The sequence below is a fragment of the Eupeodes corollae genome, chromosome 2, assembly GCF_945859685.1.
Source record: "Eupeodes corollae chromosome 2, idEupCoro1.1, whole genome shotgun sequence".
NCBI classification, from domain to species: domain Eukaryota; kingdom Metazoa; phylum Arthropoda; class Insecta; order Diptera; family Syrphidae; genus Eupeodes; species Eupeodes corollae.
Genome location: NC_079148.1, coordinates 43,673,063 through 43,691,417, shown reverse-complemented (window position 1 = coordinate 43,691,417; position 18,355 = coordinate 43,673,063). Strand labels below are relative to the sequence as shown.

At 32.8% G+C, this 18,355-nt stretch overlaps 2 protein-coding genes across 3 annotated transcripts; both read right to left on the bottom strand.

Annotated features, from left to right (window-relative positions):
• Positions 1-565: 565 nt before the first annotated feature.
• LOC129945819 (uncharacterized) lies at positions 566-1,861 on the bottom strand. Of its 2 annotated transcripts, none has more exons than XR_008781517.1 (2): positions 1,530-1,861; positions 566-1,464 (listed from the first exon to the last, which is right to left on the bottom strand). XR_008781517.1 is itself a non-coding variant. In XM_056055750.1 (2 exons), the coding sequence occupies exons 1-2, from the start codon at positions 1,784-1,786 to the stop codon at positions 1,180-1,182; spliced, it is 537 nt and encodes a 178-aa protein (XP_055911725.1). In that variant the 5' UTR covers positions 1,787-1,851; the 3' UTR covers positions 603-1,179. The 2 variants fall into 2 exon arrangements, 1 of the variants encoding a protein (XP_055911725.1); XM_056055750.1 differs by having other exon boundaries at positions 603-1,464; positions 1,535-1,851.
• A 1,015-nt stretch (positions 1,862-2,876) lies between these two features.
• On the bottom strand, positions 2,877-4,967 carry LOC129944884 (uncharacterized). Its single transcript, XM_056054546.1, has one exon. It carries the CDS (start codon positions 4,965-4,967, stop codon positions 2,877-2,879), a length of 2,091 nt encoding a protein of 696 aa, XP_055910521.1.
• Positions 4,968-18,355: the final 13,388 nt, after the last annotated feature.

The window sequence follows — 18,355 nt, the reverse complement described above, 5'->3', positions numbered from 1 at the left end:
AAATTAATTCTTGGTTGTTGGCAATAGAAACGCAAAGAATGGGCTTGTGTTGGTGAAATGAAATGACTTTAGGATGTTTTGATTGCAAAGGACTAGTTCTACAAGATATAGTTATTGTATTCGTAATACAATTTTAATACATCAACAAACCTTTTATCTTTGGTTTTGGACAACTTGAAAATATCTTTTCATATTGAAAACAAAAAATCAAAACCAAAATGATACTAGAGCTCAACTCAACGCAAACAAAAAAACAAAAAAATGCACGACTGGTTCGCAAGAACTCGCTTATATATCAAAAAAAAGTCTGTTTAAAACTATTTTCTGTATTTTAAAAATATGTATGAACGCCATTTGATTTCTCAAGAAACCCTTAATTTTTTAAAATTTGTATTTGAAAATCATTTTTGAATTTTAGCATATAAATATTTTTGGTATATAGTTTTGAACTAATTATAAGACGTCCTCCATTTTAAATTTGTAAAAAATGATGGTGTTCGATAGCTTAGTAGGAAAAAAAATATTAGAATTTAATGTTAAATATATAGTATGGAAATTTATTTCAGTATAATAGAAAATTAAAGTGTATATCAATGTAATTATGAAGAAAAGAACTTATCCCGATGCGGTATGCAGCCAAAGTGAAAGAGATTACGGACAACTTGCTCTTGGGTTAAGCTAGAGGTGTTGCCATTAGTTTCGTTAAGATTAACAATATTATTTTCGGACATAATTGTAATAGATCTTAAACATACCGCCGGGGAAGAACTACTGTTCTTTACTTAAGATACAAAAAAAGATAGATTCTTTGATAAAGATAAAAATAAAGGTATACAAGCATTTCCTCTTATATACATTAGAATGAATGTTGAAAAAAAAGGGATCAGGATTTTTAGCGCCTGATACTCGCTAACGTTGTTGAGAATATTGAATCCTTTTGAACTTATTAAAGATGTGTAAATAAAGTTGAATGTTGTTATGTTGTGGAATTGTCGTTACATGCTGAATTTGGTGTGTTAACTTCCGGAAGTAGACATAACTTTGTGATTGGGCGTTTGAATTGTTTTCCATTTGCATACACAGATACAACCCTGCATATGCCGTCTGCACCTGGATGAGTCTCCACTACTCTAGCCAGTGGCCACTTCGCTGGAGGATATCTTTCATCTTTGATGATTACTATGTCGTTTCTTTCGATGTTTCTTTTGGATTTGGTCCACTTTGGACGTTGTTGAAGGCGTGATAGATATTCCTTGTGCCATCTATCCCAAAAGTGCTGGAACATTTGTTGGATATGTTGCCATCTGTTGAGTCGGTTGGTTTTAAGATCAAGTAATGATGGTTCTGGAACAATATTCGTAGGTTCTCCAATAAGGAAATGGGCAGGAGTGAGTACACTTTAGTCCGTAGGATCATCGGTGAGTGGGCACAGCGGTCTGGAGTTAAGTGAGGCTTCGATTTGAACTAGAAGTGTATACATTTCTTCATATGAATGAATTCTATTTAATAATATACGTTTAAGATGGTACTTAACTGATTTTACTCCTGCCTCCCATAATCCACCGAAGTGTGGTGAGGCAGGCGGAATAAAACTCCAGGAAGTTCCTTCATTTTCCATCTGGGCACGGACGTCAGGCGAAAGAATTTGAAGAAATTGACGATTCATCTTTATAAGCTCTTTGTTGGCTCCCACAAAGTTGGTTCCATTGTCACTGTACAAGTGACTACAGCTTCCTCTTCGCGCAGTGAACCTTCGGAATGCAGCCAAAAAACCTTCGGAAGTCATATCTGAGACAAGCTCGATATGAATAGCTTTTGTGACCAGACAAATGAATATGCAAATAAAACCCTTGTAGGTCTTCGTCGAAAGGACCAGCATAATCTACACCGCTATGTCGAAATGCCCTGCTTTTATTCACTCTTACTTTGGGAAGTGAACCCATTAGTTGCGTGGTACGCATTTTGTTAAAGCGAGTGCAAGTAACACAAGCATGAAATTCTGCTTTTGCAACATTTCTTAAGTTTGTTATCCAATACTTGGTTCGAATATAGGACATAATTAATTGTTGTCCACCATGTAGGGTTTTTAAGTGCGCGTCAGCAACAAGAAGTTTTGAAAGATTACAAGAACCTGATAGAATTAAAGGATATTTTGAATCGTCGTCTATGTTCGCAAAACGAAGTCGACCTCCAACACGAAGTTGGTTATTTTTAACAACGAATGGATGTAAATTAAGAATTTTACTTTTGAAAGAAATTTCCTTTTTAGTTGTAAGACTTTTAATTTCGTTAGGAAATGATAGGGATTGAGATAATGTTATGAGATGTTTTAATGAAGTTTGAATTTCTATAGCCTTTAAGTAACCACTGAAAATTCTCAGCCTTTTAGGTCGAAGTCTTAGGATATAAGACGTCACTCGTAGTAAACGGTTTAGTGAACTGAATCTACTTAAGAGGTTAGTGGAAAATTGAATAATTACATTAGTACATGCAAACATTTTCGTTTTTTGCTCAAGATCAGTAAAAAATCGAGAGGTATCTTGACTGGGCCAATCGACTTTTGAGCAACTTAACCACCGAGGACCGTTCCACCAGAGTTCATGGTTTTCTAAATCTTGAGGTTGAACTCCTCTAGAAGCGCAATCAGCTGGATTGTCCTCTGAACTTACATGAAACCATTGATTAACATTCGTTATTTCTTGAATTTCACTTACACGGTTGGCGACAAAAGTTTTCCAACGAATAGGTAAAGCATGAATCCAGCTTAGAACTATGGTAGAATCTGTCCAGAAGTATGATTCTAAGTTATGAGTTTCAATTTGAGTAGCCGATATAAATTTTTTAAACAACTTAGCCAATAGAATTGCACCGCACAACTATAGTCGCGGCAATGAAATTTGTTTAATTGGTGCAACTTTAGTTTTTGCAGTAATAATATTGACAAAAATCTGTCCGTTAGGTCTATGAGTTCTACAATATAGAACGGCAGAATATGCATTGTTCGAAGCATCGGAAAAGCCATGAATTTCTATAGATGAAGAACTTATAGTGCCTAGCCATCTAGGTATTTTTATAGCTTGTAAGAATGATAGATTATTTCTATACTGTTTCCATTCGGAACTTAATTTATGTGGAAGAGGATCATCCCATCCAATACCTTCCAGCCAAAGTTGCTGAAAATATATTTTAGCCAGAATTGTTGTTGGCGCCAGTAAGCCAAGTGGATCGAAAAGCTTCGATGCATCGGAAAGTAATGTTCTTTTTGTGAAAATATTACACATGGGGAGCGATATTTTGAAGAAGAAATAGTCATATTTTGGATTCCAAAATAAACCCAACGCTTTAACTGATGAGTTTGAATCATCAAGATTGAATGAAAACTCACAATCTTCTGGTTGTAAATCAGAAAGGAGTTCTGGACAATTTGAAGTCCACTTTCTTAGATTAAACCCTCCGGAACTTAAAAGCTCCTTGAGTTGCTTTTGAATTGTCTTTGCTGAACTGATGTCGTCAGCACCAGAAATTATATCGTCAACGTAAATGTCGTTTTTCAAAACTTCAGCTCCTTTAGGAAAATTGTCTGCTTCATCATTTGCTAACTGTTGCAGAACTTTGATTGAAAGATATGGAGCACAAGTTGTACCATAAGTAACTGTTTGCAGTTCATACAGTTGAAGTGAACTGAACGTATCGGGACGCCATAGGATCCTCTGGAACTTTGTTTCTTCAGGATGAACAATGATTTGTCGGAACATTTTCTCAATGTCCGATGTGAAAACGAAGAGAAATTTACGCCATTTCAGAATGACTGATGAAAGATCGTTTTGTAACGATGGACCGGGAAGAAGCTCTTCATTGAGAGAAGTGGAGTTGACTGGTTTTGATGATCCATCAAATACAACTCTTAACTTTGTTGTAGAGCTACTTTCCTTCCATATTCCATGATGTGGTAGTATGAAACCATTTTCAGTTGGAGGAAGATCTTGAAGATTACATTTAAATTTCATATGACTGAGGCTTATGTACTCATTAATGAATTTTGAATACTCTTCTTTAAGAGTTTGATTTTTTGGAAACACTCTTTGTTCGAGATGAGTGAACCTTTTCTGCGCATTAAGCAAGGAATTTTTAAAGATCGGGTAGTCTTCATTGAGCACTTTGGATTTGAAAGGAAGTTTTACTATATATCTTCCATTAGCAGAACGAGAAAATGTATTTTGAAAGTAATTGTCACAAGCTGTTTCTTCAGGAGTAGAAATTTTTGAAGTAGAAACTTCTTCTAGTTCCCAGAACTTTCGAAGTGAATTATCAATTGCATTGACTTGTGTATGAAATGAGCTTGTGTTTTCAATAGATAAACTATTTTTTGAATTAATAGGACCAGATAATATCCAACCAAGTTCAGTATGCTGGGCTAAAGGTCCGTTTTGAGGCCTTATTACACCATCCAGAATTATTTCGTGGAAGATATCAGCACCGATGAGAATATCTATATTACCAGGCTCAGAAAAAGATGGATCAGCTAGAGTAATATTGTCGAATTCTTTTGGTAAAGTTGACGAAACTGGATACCTTTGTAGGTAGTCACTAATGGATGACATAACTAGTGCTTTTACTAGCGTTTCGAAACTAGAATTTGTGCAAGATTTCAAAAGAAATTCTACAAAACTTTTACAGACGTTTGAAATTGATGATCCGATTCCACTGACTACGCAGTTAAACGGATATTTTTTAAGTTTAAGACGTTGAACACATCTTTCAGTTATGAATGAAGATTGAGATCCCTGATCAACAAGAGCTCTCAGAAAATGATCACCAGAAGGTGTAGAAATTTTTACTTTTGCTGTGGCAAGAAGTATTTGAGGAACTGTCATGGCAGTAGAATCAGTACACACAAGAGACTGTGTTTTGGAAGTACCATTATTTGATATTTGTACACTGGAAGAATTATTATTTTCAATATGCATTAAAGTATGATGACGTTTGTTACATATGCGGCAGTTGTATTTAATTTTACACTGTGATACAGTATGTCCTTGGACAAGACAATTTAGGCAAAGATTATTGTTTTTTGCAAACTCTATTTTTTTGTCGGAAGAAAAAGCCTTAAATTGTGGACAAAGATATAGGTAATGTGTTTCGTGACAACAAATGCAAGATGGAATTTTGAAATTGCGCTTTGAAGTATGCAAAGATCTTGAACAAACTTGAGTTTTATTTGGAATCGCTGTCTTTTCTTTGCTATGTATTGAGATCTTGGTTTCAACGGCTTCCAAGGAACGAAAAGAATCTTCTAGGAAAGTGAAAAAATCTTCGAGTTTTGGTAACTCGTTTGTTTTATTTTTGAAACTTGAGTTTTTATGCACCAGAAAATTTTCCCAATTTCGTCGAGATGATTTATCTAATTTTTGGGATATTAGAAAAATAACAAAGAGATCCCACGAATCTGTCGAAACACCAAGATTACTAATTGAATCTAAACACTCTTTTGTAGTATACAAAAGCTTACGAATAGAAGAAGATGATTTCTTTTGCATATCAGGTTGCTCACATAGAATTTTTAGATAAGAATCAACAAGAAACCTTTTATTGTCATAACGATCACAAAGAGTTTTCCATGCAGTAGCATAATTGACATTTGTGCACTTAATGGATCGAATGAGAGCTTCAGCATCACCACTTAAACACTTTTTTAGAAAATAAAGCTTTTGTGCATTAGAAATATTGGTTTTTATATGAATCATACTAGTGTACAAATCATGAAACATTGACCAATTTTCATAAGTTCCATCAAATTCTGGAAGTTTTACTTTTGGAAGATGAATGTCGTTTTCATCGCGAAATGAATGTTCAAAGAAAGTTTGGTTAACTGAACTAGAACTAGGTTCTTTAGAAGTAGAGGCTTCTAGAAGTAGAATTTTATCTAAAATATCTCCTTTTATGTCCATAAATTTTTGTTCAAATTGTTCATACTCAGAATCATTGAAGTAACTAAAATCATTTTTAGTTTTCTTAACACCTTTAAGTGAATTAAAAATCTTCAAGTGGTTACTTTTATATGGTGCCATATAAGCCTCACATTGTTCTAATCTGCTACGTAGGTAGCCCATCTTTGAAAGATTTTCCGGACTGGACTCAGTGAAACTTATTTGGAAAGCTGTTAAATCAGCTTCATTTAATCTTTGTTCTTCAATTAATGCTTTGATTTGTTCCATATTTCAAAATTGAAAATTTAACGAATGAAGAAGAAAAAAAAATATAACTCAATCAAAAGCCAAAATAATGTAATCGTAGAAAAAATTTGCTTTGATTCACTGTAGCAAAAGCTAACCACCAAGATGAGTAACGATTCTAAAGTATTAAATTGATAAAACGTATTAAATCTAATTCGTACAGTTTAGCACAAAATATATAGTTCACAAACGATGAAATTGAAAATTGAATACTAAGAAACACACTTAGTATTGGATTTGAACATAACGTACTAAAAGTACTGAACACAAATCAAACTTTTTCGACAGCACTTTTGTGCATGTTTTTGCAACAAGAGAAAACACTGATCAAATTAGCGATAAGGTGTATGCACTGAGAAAAATATTAGAATCTTTTGTTCTATTTTATTATTTAATTTTCAGAATCATTGAAAGAAAATTGATAGCACTCAATAGACTTTATATAGTTTTTAATTGTTTAAAATAGTTTTGCTTCAATTTAAATGAAAACTAAGCATGTGCATTAAGTTCAATTATAAAAGTACCGCCATATATATGTATTATAACTGATTTTTAAAACTGTACACTTTAATTTACGATTAATTAAATCAATCTTCACGTTATCACAGTTAATATTTTTAGCAGAACTAAAACAGAATAATTTAATCAAATTTTTTTTTCACTCCGTGTAACCCAAAACTGATTCAACCAATCTTAAACTAGTGCACTTGTACGAAAAAATATATATATGTATGTATATAGAGTATGTAGGTACAATGTAATTTCTTTTCTACTTTCCCAATTGAAATTAAGAAATTAATTATCAAAATTACTGAGAAATAATGAATTTGCGTATAGAATTATATATCAATATTCAATATATAAAATTATTTATGTATAGAATTAATATTATAAAGAAATTCTGCCGAATTACTTTGATAAAATTGAAACAATTTTAAGAAGAAAAAAAAAAGAATCATGAGAGAAAGAGAATAGAAAGAAAATGAATTTACTTTTATACTATTGTAAGAAAAATGAAATGAATTTACTTTGATATTATGAGAAAACTATTGCAAGAAAAATAAAAGTTAATTAAATATTAAATTCGGATCTGAAGGACCAAAATGTTCGATAGCTTAGTAGGAAAAAAAATATTAGAATTTAATGTTAAATATATAGTATGGAAATTTATTTCAGTATAATAGAAAATAAAGTGTATATCAATGTAATTATGAAGAAAAGAACTTATCCCGATGCGGTATGCAGCCAAAGTGAAAGAGATTACGGACAACTTGCTCTTGGGTTAAGCTAGAGGTGTTGCCATTAGTTTCGTTAAGATTAACAATATTATTTTCGGACATAATTGTAATAGATCTTAAACAGATGGCCTATTTTCAAGATATCAAATCAAAAAGAAAATTACATTTTTGGCAGAAAATAATAGTTTAGTTCTTATGAAAACCTAAAAACAAAATAACTGTTCTATCTGGGGTACCCTTTTGGAGCAATACAAAAAAAAAAACTAAAAGACTGGCTTTTTACAATTGATTTAAATTCCATTGATAACTATTATTAAATTTTGTATCATAGTTTTATAATCATAAAAAATGTACCATTTTGTTGTTATTTTTGAATGAATTTTATGATGAATTATTTATTACCTATGAATGTATGTATATACCTACTCTTTTTATATTCAGTTATACTATCTTTAAAATATTTATTGATTTACTTAACTCATTGAACCATTGTTTTATTATTTGTATTGCTGATTGTCACCCCACAACAGTTTCTAATTATTGTAAAATTAAAATTAAATCACAATGTATCATTCAATACTAACTTTCAAGTTAAAGAATGATAGCTATTATTTATTCCTTTTTTTTTATACACTTGCTATTGTACTAGTTTTAAGTTGGAAATGAAAAAATGAATGAATAAAATGTTTCTAATTCTAATTCTAAATGTTTTTTTATATTGAAAGAAGCCAAACAAGAACACAAATTTTAGCAAAAATTAAAAAAAATCTATTGGTTCGTTTTTGAAAAAATTCAATTCGAATTTGTTTACGAATGCAAAACTGGCTATTTATATAGGACCTGCTATATGTCGAAAGTAAAAATGACAAAGGGGTTAACCTAGAATATATTAGATAAAACGGAACCTCACCGCAAATAAAAATACTCAAGCGATTTTTAATTCCCTAGAAATTTTGAGACTACATATAAAAGTGATAAATAGAAAAAAGGAGTAAATTCAGTCTATTTTTATAAAAATTGAAGTAGGTAGGAACTCAGATCTTAAAAATGAAGTAGATTTCAATATTTTGATGATGGTGCGAAGTAGGAAGTAGATTTTTAAATTTATTTGAAAAAAAGAAGTAGATCTACTTCAATTAAAGTAAAGTGGTAACGCTGACAAGAGTTATAGGACAAGCGTTGCCGTTAGTATGAAATTTGTTGATTTTTAGATATTGCCTTTAAACTACTTTTATCTTTAAAAAATAAAATAAAATTTTGAGAAAAATCTAATTGGCAGTTTTTTTCCAAAAAATTAATAAAAGAAATAAAAATCAGTTTTTGACTCAAATGTCTTTTCAAAATTTTGAGTAATTGGTTTAAAGCAATTTTTATCTTTTAAAAAATATTGTTTTAACATTTAGTAAAATTTTAAGAATATCTAATTGACAATTATTTAAAAAAAAAAGAGGCTGGGATGCGACCTACACTGATAACTTCCCATCCCGTCTGTCGATTTGTCTTGCTTAAAGTTTGTCTATATGTACTCGTATCAATTTTTGCCAAATTTGCGAACTATTTTTTGTAGATTTTATTTCTTAGGGCAAAACGGACAGTTGGATTTTTATATAAAAATTACTTAATATCGAAAACAACATTTTCTGTGAAATAAAATGAGTTTTGAAGCGATGATTTTTAATTTTTGAAAAGCTATTTGAGTCAAAAATCAATTTTTACCAACTTTTATTAATTATTTTCAAAAATTTCATAAATGTTGACAACAATATTTCTTAAAAGATAAAAGTAGTGCTAAGCCAATATCTCAAAGTTTTGAAAAGATATTTGAGTCGAAAATGACACCTTTTATTAATTTTTTTGTAGGTTTTTATTTTTTGTAAAAAAACCATCAATTCGATTTTTTTCAAACTTTAACTGAATGTTAACAACAAAATTTTTTGAAAGATATAAGTAAATTAAAGCCAATATCTCAAAGTTTAGAAAAGATATTCGAGTCGAAAATCAAATTTTACCAACTTTTCTAATTTTTTTTTTAGGTTTTTATTTTTTGTAAAAAAACTGTCACTTAGGTTTTTCACATCATTTTTCAGAATGTTGAAAATAATATTTCTTATAAGATTAAATAAGTTTGAAGCCTAAATTTCAAGTTTTTGAAAAGATATTTGAATCGATATTCAATTTTTACTAACTTTGAGTAGTGTTTTTTTTTTAGATTTTTATTTTTTGTAAAAAAAACTGTCATTTCGATTTTTATCAAAATTTTATTAGATGTCAAAAACATTATTCTTCGTTGCACGAAATCGTTTTGGAGATGAAATCATATTTTAATCGTTAAATTTTGGAGGTAACAAATTTTTTTTGTCATTTTAACCGTTAATTGGATTTTTTTTCAAAAAATATATTTCTTTGATATCACTTTACAATATATTATATAAATAAAAAATTTAATTCACGTCGCTAGCGTTTTTGGTTCGTAAGATATTTACGGTTAACCAAATTGATCACCTTTGTTTTAAACTGATATGGTAAAAAAACCACCCACGCAAATTTCTTGAGAGCCCTTCCTGCATCTTTCTTTCTTATTATCTGTATAAGAAAATTTATTTGAAGTCGATATCTCTTCTGGTTCTTGAGCTAACGTACGTACACACGCACGCACAGACATCTTTCTAAACATCTTTTATTTCGATTCTAGGGACCTTGGAACGTCGTGAAATGTCAAAATTTTCAATTTGACAAATCGGACCCATTACAATAACTTCCTATTTGAAGTTAAAAATAAAATCCTTTTCAAAAATTAAAAATATTGTCTTTTATTTTTTTTTGTTTCACAGAAAATATTGTTTTTGGTATTCAGTAGTTTAGTTTTTCATAAAATAAATATATCTAAAAAAAATGAAATCTAAGCAAAATAGTACGCAAATTTGGTAAAAATTGATCTTCGGTTCTTGATATCTCTCAAATTAATTTCATTCATCGAATTTGTAAAAATTTAAGAAATGCTACTAAGGTTGGTAAACATTTGTTTTCGATTAAAAATCTATTTAACGAAACTAGATTTTCAAACGAAACTATTTCTTTATATGAAAAATATTGTTGGCAGTTTAAAATTTTTTAAGAATAATTCAACTGACAACTTTTTTAACCCAACACGAAAACCTTCAAAATTTTAAGCAAAACAAATCTACGGACGGGATGGGAAGTTATCAGTGTGGGTCGCATCCCAGCCTCTTTTTATATTTTGTTTTTGTACAGTTTTAGGAAGTTTTACCAACCCTTTTGGGCGTTAAAACATTTCCAAATTGTATGAGTATCCAAATATGGTCTTGTTGAACAATAAAACAATGTGAAAGTATTGAAATGACCATATCGTCTAAAAACCGCCCAAAACCTTTTTCTGGGGAAAATGACACAAACCTCAAAATCAATTGCACAATTTAATTTTAAATTATTATAATTCCCAAATTTGCTAATTGACATATGGCCAAAGGTGTGATGTGCTTCAACATTTCGGTGTTCTGACAAGATTTTTGTTTATTTTGGGCACTACGACATTTTGAGTTTTAAATTTTATCGTCCAATTGCAAACATTGAACAAAAAAAGGACGGATCACCTAAAAACTCGGAACGTCAAGAAAGGATCAGAGATGTAACTTTCCGGATTTATAAAGCCAACCCCACTGAGGAAAACCAAAACAAGTAAAATCAAGCTAGAAAGACTTATAACGGCCAAATTTTTGCATGAACAGAAATTAAGGCAAACAATACTACAACGTCCTAAAGGTAGTACAAATTTCTGGTCATTGGTAAAAAAACGTACGAAACACCACGTCATCCTCGGTTCCAACACTCGTCCACAATGACACTCCCCATGTAAGCTCGATTGATCAAGCTAATTTGCTTGCAGCACAGTTTGCTGTTAATTCGACGCTTTCTGAGAGTGTCTTTAGTCCTCCTGTTCTAAACGATCTTATGGGACAAATCTTCTTTTCGATTCGTGCAGTTGCAGGAGTACTGAAAGACCTTGACATACACAAATCTGCTGGCCCGGATAGTATTCTCCTTACTGTTCTGAAGAGTTGATGATTAACGCTGGCGAAACCACTGGGTAAGCTTTTCCATCTGTCCTATTCTACTGCATTTGCACAGCTGTAATGTGCTATTCCGATAACATTTAATTTTTTTTACCACAACTAACTTCCAAATACATCACCCTTTCTTTTTTGCTTCTCAAACCAATTTCTTTTTTGGAGTTCTTGAAAAAAAAAAAATACCGCAAACTAACATTTTCACCCCACCCAATGCATTCTTTTCTAATGTACATACATACGAGTACATACAAAAATAAGAAACAAGTGCACAAAACAAAATCAAAGCAACGGTTAAATCGCGCGGTTCTTATTAGTTAATTGAGGGGAATGGGATCATTTTTGGTAAAATTAAAAATAGTTCAATGTCATGCACTCCACAGTTGGTTGAGAACTTTAAAAATGGCAACATCGTGATTTGCTCCCGAAAATTAAACAAACAAAAACAATAATTGAGAAATTATCTTTGTATTTTTAAAGTAAAGTTAAAGTAAAAGAAAGCTAGTGAATCGTTTTGAAATTTAAACAAAAAAAAATAAAGAACAAACATTGTGCAAACATTTATAAGCCCGTAAACGAATTTAAATTTAAAAAAAAAAACGGAGACACCACAGCTCCGTTTCTAGGGACGGACACAGATCCATCCAACTTCACCACCACCGTCAGAACCATTTCCTTCTTCACAGGATTTACGCCAAGTTAAATGCAGAAGAGGATAACGGAGATAACAGGTAACTTCAAGATATTTTTTTTTTCTCAAATTCTCAAAATTCAAATTTATTCAAACCAAATTTTTCTCATTTTTATTAACTTTAAGATAAAATTTTTTTATTTATTTTCAAAATTCAAATCTAAATCTTTATGTTCTAAATTTTCAAACTTTCAAAATTCAGATTAAAAGTTTTTTTTTTTTTTAATTTCAATTTCAATTGATTCTTCTTATGGTCAATATAATCAATAGTGTACAACGAAATGAAAGAACATTTGTTTGCTGTCATATAAAAAAAAAAAAAACATTGTTACGTTACAAGTATACATAGGTAGATATTTGTGCTGTACATAGGTATATTCTCTCAGGCATTTTTTTCTTAGTTATTTTAATTTTAGCAGGGAAACGATTTTCTTAGGTAATATGCCTATTAGCTACAGGTAATTTGAAGTGTCTTGCCCATATAAAATTTTATTTCGCGTTTTGAATTTTTACAATATAATGCTGGTGAGATCATATAGCTGTCGCATTCCCTTATACACAGTTCTCTTAATTAAACAATTCTTATGCTTTACAACTTTTTATGGCTTTCTTCTCGTTTATTTTTGTAGAAATAAAATATCTATGAATCAATTTGTTTAAATATTTTAAAATATTAATCTAAGATCAAATGAAATTTAATATAAACTTTAAATAGATAAAAAAATGAATTTTGAATGCAATTTTGTAATGTAGGTGTAGTGTATAGATCCTATAAATGATTTACTAAATTGTGTTAAATTCACACAATGATATCTTATTATTTAGAACTATAAAATAAACATATTTGTCCGTGTAACATAAACATATTTGTCCGTGTAAACTAGGCCTGAATAAAACGTGTAGATTGATCATCGTTAGTGTTGCTGAACGCACTCATTGATCCAGGAGAAGTTTGACATATACACATTGAACATGACACTTATTTTACATTACTAGACGGAGGCACCTCGTGGATGGATTACGGATATACTACAGTAGGGTATACACCTTAAAAGTTTCGAGTTTATTTATTTGGGCCATTCAATAACTTTTCTTTGGATGTTCATGGTTGAGAGGGAAATGTGAGGCCTTCACAACACCTTGGTCTCAGAATCATTCAAATAAATCCAAACTAAGATTTTGTGTAATTTTTCTTTTCTTTTATTTTGCGAACACATGCCTTTTTTTTTTGCGAGCACATGTCTTTTATCGGCGACGCAGATCAACAATTCCGCCTACCCGACCTTGACGAAGTGAAGATAGCTATATCTAAACTTAAGTCAAACAAAGCTGCGGGAGCTGACGGCATCGCTGCCGAACTATTCGAAGCAGCAGGCGATGACTTGGTACGGAGCATGCACCAACTCATTTGCAAAATATGGTCGGAAGAAAGCATGCCCGATGAGTGGAATCTCAGCATAGTGTGCCCGATACATAAGAAAGGAGATCCTCTAAACTGCGCCAACTACAGAGGCATCAGTCTCCTTAACATTGCGTATAAAATCCTCTCTGCCGTAATATGTGAACGTCTGAAGCCATTCGTCAACAACCTGATTGGTCCTTATCAGTGTGGTTTCAGACCAGGAAAGTCCACTATCGACCAAATATTCACACTACGGCAGATCTTGGAAAAAACCCGGGAGCTTCAAATCGATACCCACCATCTCTTTATCGATTTTAAAGCCGCGTATGACAGCATCTGTAGGGAAGAGCTCTACCGAGCAATGTCTAGTTTTGGCATCCCTGTCAAACTTATCCGTTTGTGCAGAATGGCGATAGAAAAAAAGTTTTAGACAAGGCGATGCACTGTCATGCGACTTCTTCAACATCGTTCTGGAAAGAATTGTGCAAAACTCAACCGTCAACACTAGAGGCACAATCTTCCAAAGGTCCATCCAATTACTCGGATACGCAGATGATATTGACATAATTGGAAGATCAAAGCGTGATGTCCGTGGAGCGTTTTTGAGCATTGCTACGGAAGCGAAGAAGATGTGTTTAGTGGTCAATGAGGGCAAGACCAAGTATATGCTGTCATCAAAAAAGGACACAGAACGACGACGTCTTGGACAAAACGTCACCATGGACAGCTATAACTTTGAGGTAGCTAAGGACTTTGTCTATCTAGGCACCGCTATTAATGCAGACAACGACACTAGCGCTGAAATCAAACGAAGAATAACTCTTGCAAATCGCTGCTTCTTTGGGCTTAGAAAGCAATTGAGAAGTAAAGTCCTCTCTCGAGCATGTAAAATCACCATCTATAAGACACTCATCATCCCGGTGCTCATCTATGGCGCTGAGGCCTGGACCCTGTTAAAGAAAGATGAGAGCGTCTTAGGATGCTTCGAGAAAAAAATTCTTCGGGTGATTTTTGGTCCCGTACGCATAGATGGAGAATGGAGGAGAAGATATAACGACGAACTGTACGGACTTTACAGCGACACTGACCTAGTTAGCAGAATTAAAGTCCAACGGCTTAGATGGCTAGGTCATGTAGAGCGGAAGGACATAAACACTCCAGCCCGGAAGGTCTTCGAATCCAATCCCGAGGGACGGCGGCACAGTAGAGGAAGACCGTGACTCAGATGGCGCACCCAGGTGGGAGAGGGCCTCAACCAACTTGGTGTGCGAAACTGGAGACAGCTAGCTAGGGACCGAGCTGGCTGGAGACGCTTGTTGGTTGAGGCCCAGGTCCGCCCGGACTGTAGCGCCACCTTAAGTAAGTAAGTAACATGTCTTTTATATAGTTTGGCGAGACAGAGTAAAAACCCACCCCGGACTGAAGCGGCCGTAGATTTAAAGTGTTCAAGATACTCTGATATAGGGAAAATTATATGTCATCCCAAACCAAACCTAACACAGCCTATCTTTAAAAACTGAGAATCATCCTCCCACTCTCACTATCGTCCAATAGCACTCAGGTCCCTTCTTTCCAAGGTCATAGAAACGCTGATTAATTATCAGCTTATGAAATATTCTGAAGAACGGAAGCTTCTTAATGACCGGCAGTATGGCTTTCGTAGCAATAGGTCCACTGGTGATCTCATGGTTTATCTCACCGAACAGTGGAACAAATCTTTACATCGTTTTGGAGAAAGTAAGATTATTGCACTTGATATTTCAAAAGCATTTGATAGAGTTTGGCACCAAGCTCTCTTATCGAAAATGCGTGCATTTGGTATTGATGAATCCCTTCAAGTAGTATTGGACGGGTTCAAATATGATATTCACAAAATAAACGCTGGTGTGCCTTAGGGCTCCGTTTTGTCTCCGACACTCTTCCTTATTTGTATATATGATCTTTTGTCTGAAACTTCTAACCCACTAAATTTTTTCGCGGATGACAGTACCCTCAGCTTTTCATATTAGTTTTTAGATTCTTATCCTTGTCCTTCGGATGTGGAACTTCAATGGCAGCGTATGATAAGCTCATCAATTCTGATCTCGACAGCATTGTACAGTCTGGAATCAAAAACCGTGTAGAACTTAATGCTTCGAAAACTCAACGCTGTCTCCTGTCGTTAAAGAGTTACCTACCCCCGATTCCACATATCCAGGAAACTTATCAACTTTCCGTACTAGGTATGTACATATATGACAGATCACCTCTTATGGAATGATCACATATTCGATATTGCCAAAAATGCTGCTAGGTGCTTAGGATTTCTCCGACGGTGCAAGAAATTTGTCACCCCTTCTGATCAAAAAAACATATGAAGCTCTTTCGACATTTCATTCTAGATATCCAATATCTGTTTCTTGGTTTAAATAAAATTGAAGAGTCATCCACTAATGTAAAAACTTTCATTTATGCATAGATTTTTTAAAAAGTTGATTTTATAAACTTTTTCTTATGATGAAACTTTGTTAAACAATCAATTTCAATTTGAATATAAATTATATCTTACTAAAAGTATTATCACTCCAAATAAAATTTATTATTTTAAGCTCCTAAAGATTTACTTTACATAATTCTTTTTTTTTAAACTTACAGTGCTCAAATCCTTTGATATCACGTTTTCCGCTCATTAAAAAATAGATTTATTTCCCTTTACAAAAAAAAACTCATATCTACTCGTTCACCAAAAAATACTAAACAATGTGTATTGTTTCCCCTTCTTTAATTTATTCCTGAATAAATTATTTACAACCATCAATTCGCTTTCAAAACTATATATGAAAGAATTTATCTCGAAAATGACATTCAAGCACACCACAGGAAATGAAACACCTAATACTCCAAAAAAGTAAAGGAAGAATCTGCAGGCTTCGCATTTAATTTTCAAAATTCACCCCAAAAATGTTGGAATAATGTTTTTTTCTACACGCCGCTGCCAATCCCAAAAATCCTATACGTAATAAGTGTAAATGTGAAATTGCATTCTCACTTCAATTCTATAAGTTAAGTGAAGGAATCAAACGTTTTAGTTCTGCTATTTCACTATTCTCTCGCACTTGCAGCATAAGAATCTTACAAAAGCCGGTAAAGCCGTCACTTGTTCACTGGCATGTCTGATGGGGTCCCTTTTGGAGGGTAAGTTACATTACCACCGTTACGAATCACCCTTATTTGATTTAATAAATATGCGTAATGCTTTTATTTCAATAAGGGATGTTTCAGAACTATTGCATTGAACCACTTTTTCGGCTATTGTTCAGAGCATCCAGAAACTTAACCGAGTAATATTCGCAAGAAGAATTTCAAATCATTTTAGTTCCAAAAAAAAAATATTTAAAAAAAGTTAGAAATAGTTTAGTGAATATAATTAAATTACACTGGTCGACAAGGTTTTTTTACTGGCATTAAAATTGCACTTTTCTAATGGGTTTGGGTAGTTTTTTTAGATATCTATTTTTAAAATTCGAAAAAATACGTATATATACTTTTTTGAGGCTATCTAAATTTTTTGAAGTAACTTTTTTTTTTCAATAAAATCCATGATGGTTTTCCAAATTTATAACTCTTTTCTTCAATATTCAGTTGAAATATAAATATTATTTATAACAATATTCGAAAAAAACTTAAAAAGTTCTTAGTTTTTAACTGTCTTCAAAAATCTAAAAGAAAAGCCAAAATATTTTTGCTTAAATGGTACAGGAATAGGCAAAGTAAGCAATTCTATTATATTATATAGAGTTTTTGAAATATGTTTAAAAATATAAAAAATAATGCTGAAAGCGTTTTTTTATAAATTGAGCAATTAGTTAAATTTAGAGCCTGGATTCGAAATCAGCTCTAAAAATTAAGTCCAAAAGGTATTAAATTCAACTTTTTTTCAAAACGATTAAAATAAAGACTCACATACATAACAAATGAGAATTTCCAGAAACAAAGCAAGTTACTAAAATACAAAAACCCGTTTCTGGTTGTTTTTAGTATTTTAAAGTGACATATTTTAAAAACAGACAGCAGCGGAGGAATTCCCGAGATGGAATCAACGGTGGCGTCTACAGTTCCAGTAAGGTTGAACTACTAAGTGAACACCTTATAGGGCTTCTTCGACTTATTCGGAGCCCAGGCCTGTAAGGAGCGGTTTTATCCGGCTCCCCATCCCTGGAGTTATACTTACTTATACTGGCCCTCCAGGTTGGGGGTTAGATGTCGGGGTGACTTCCTGGCCACGTAAAAACTTTCATAGTTGCGAAGCACCAACAAGCCTCGGATACGGACGGATTTACTGTTGACAACGAACGCAAAAGAATAAAAGACAACGAACTTCGGATATGTACGTGGAATGTTAGGTCCCTTAACAGACCACGTGCGGCCGAAGAATTAGCGGAGGCCCTAGACCGATATAAAGCAGATATCACCGCCATCCAGGAAATACGATGGGATGGGCCGGGCAAAAAGAGGATAAAAAACTGCGATATTTACTATGATGACCCACGAAAACCAACAGGGCTTAATTGGATGCGGCTTCGTCATTGGAGCCATACTTAGGCAAGAAGTCTTGAGCTATAGGTGCATTAATTAACGCCTCATGGCCATACGCATCAAGTCTAAATTCGACAACATTAGCCTGATATGCCCGCACGCCCCCACAGAAGAGAAAGATGACAACACCA

Bases quoted from the DNA above. Each gene is read 5' to 3' on its own strand.
- LOC129945819 (XM_056055750.1), bottom strand. From the start codon at position 1,786: ATGACTTCCGAAGGTTTTTTGGCTGCATTCCGAAGGTTCACTGCGCGA. The intron at 1,465-1,534 runs GTTAAGTACCAT...ATACACTTCTAG, and splicing joins GGGAGGCAGGAGTAAAATCA to TTCAAATCGAAGCCTCACTT.
- LOC129944884 (XM_056054546.1), bottom strand. From the start codon at position 4,967: ATGCATATTGAAAATAATAATTCTTCCAGTGTACAAATATCAAATAAT.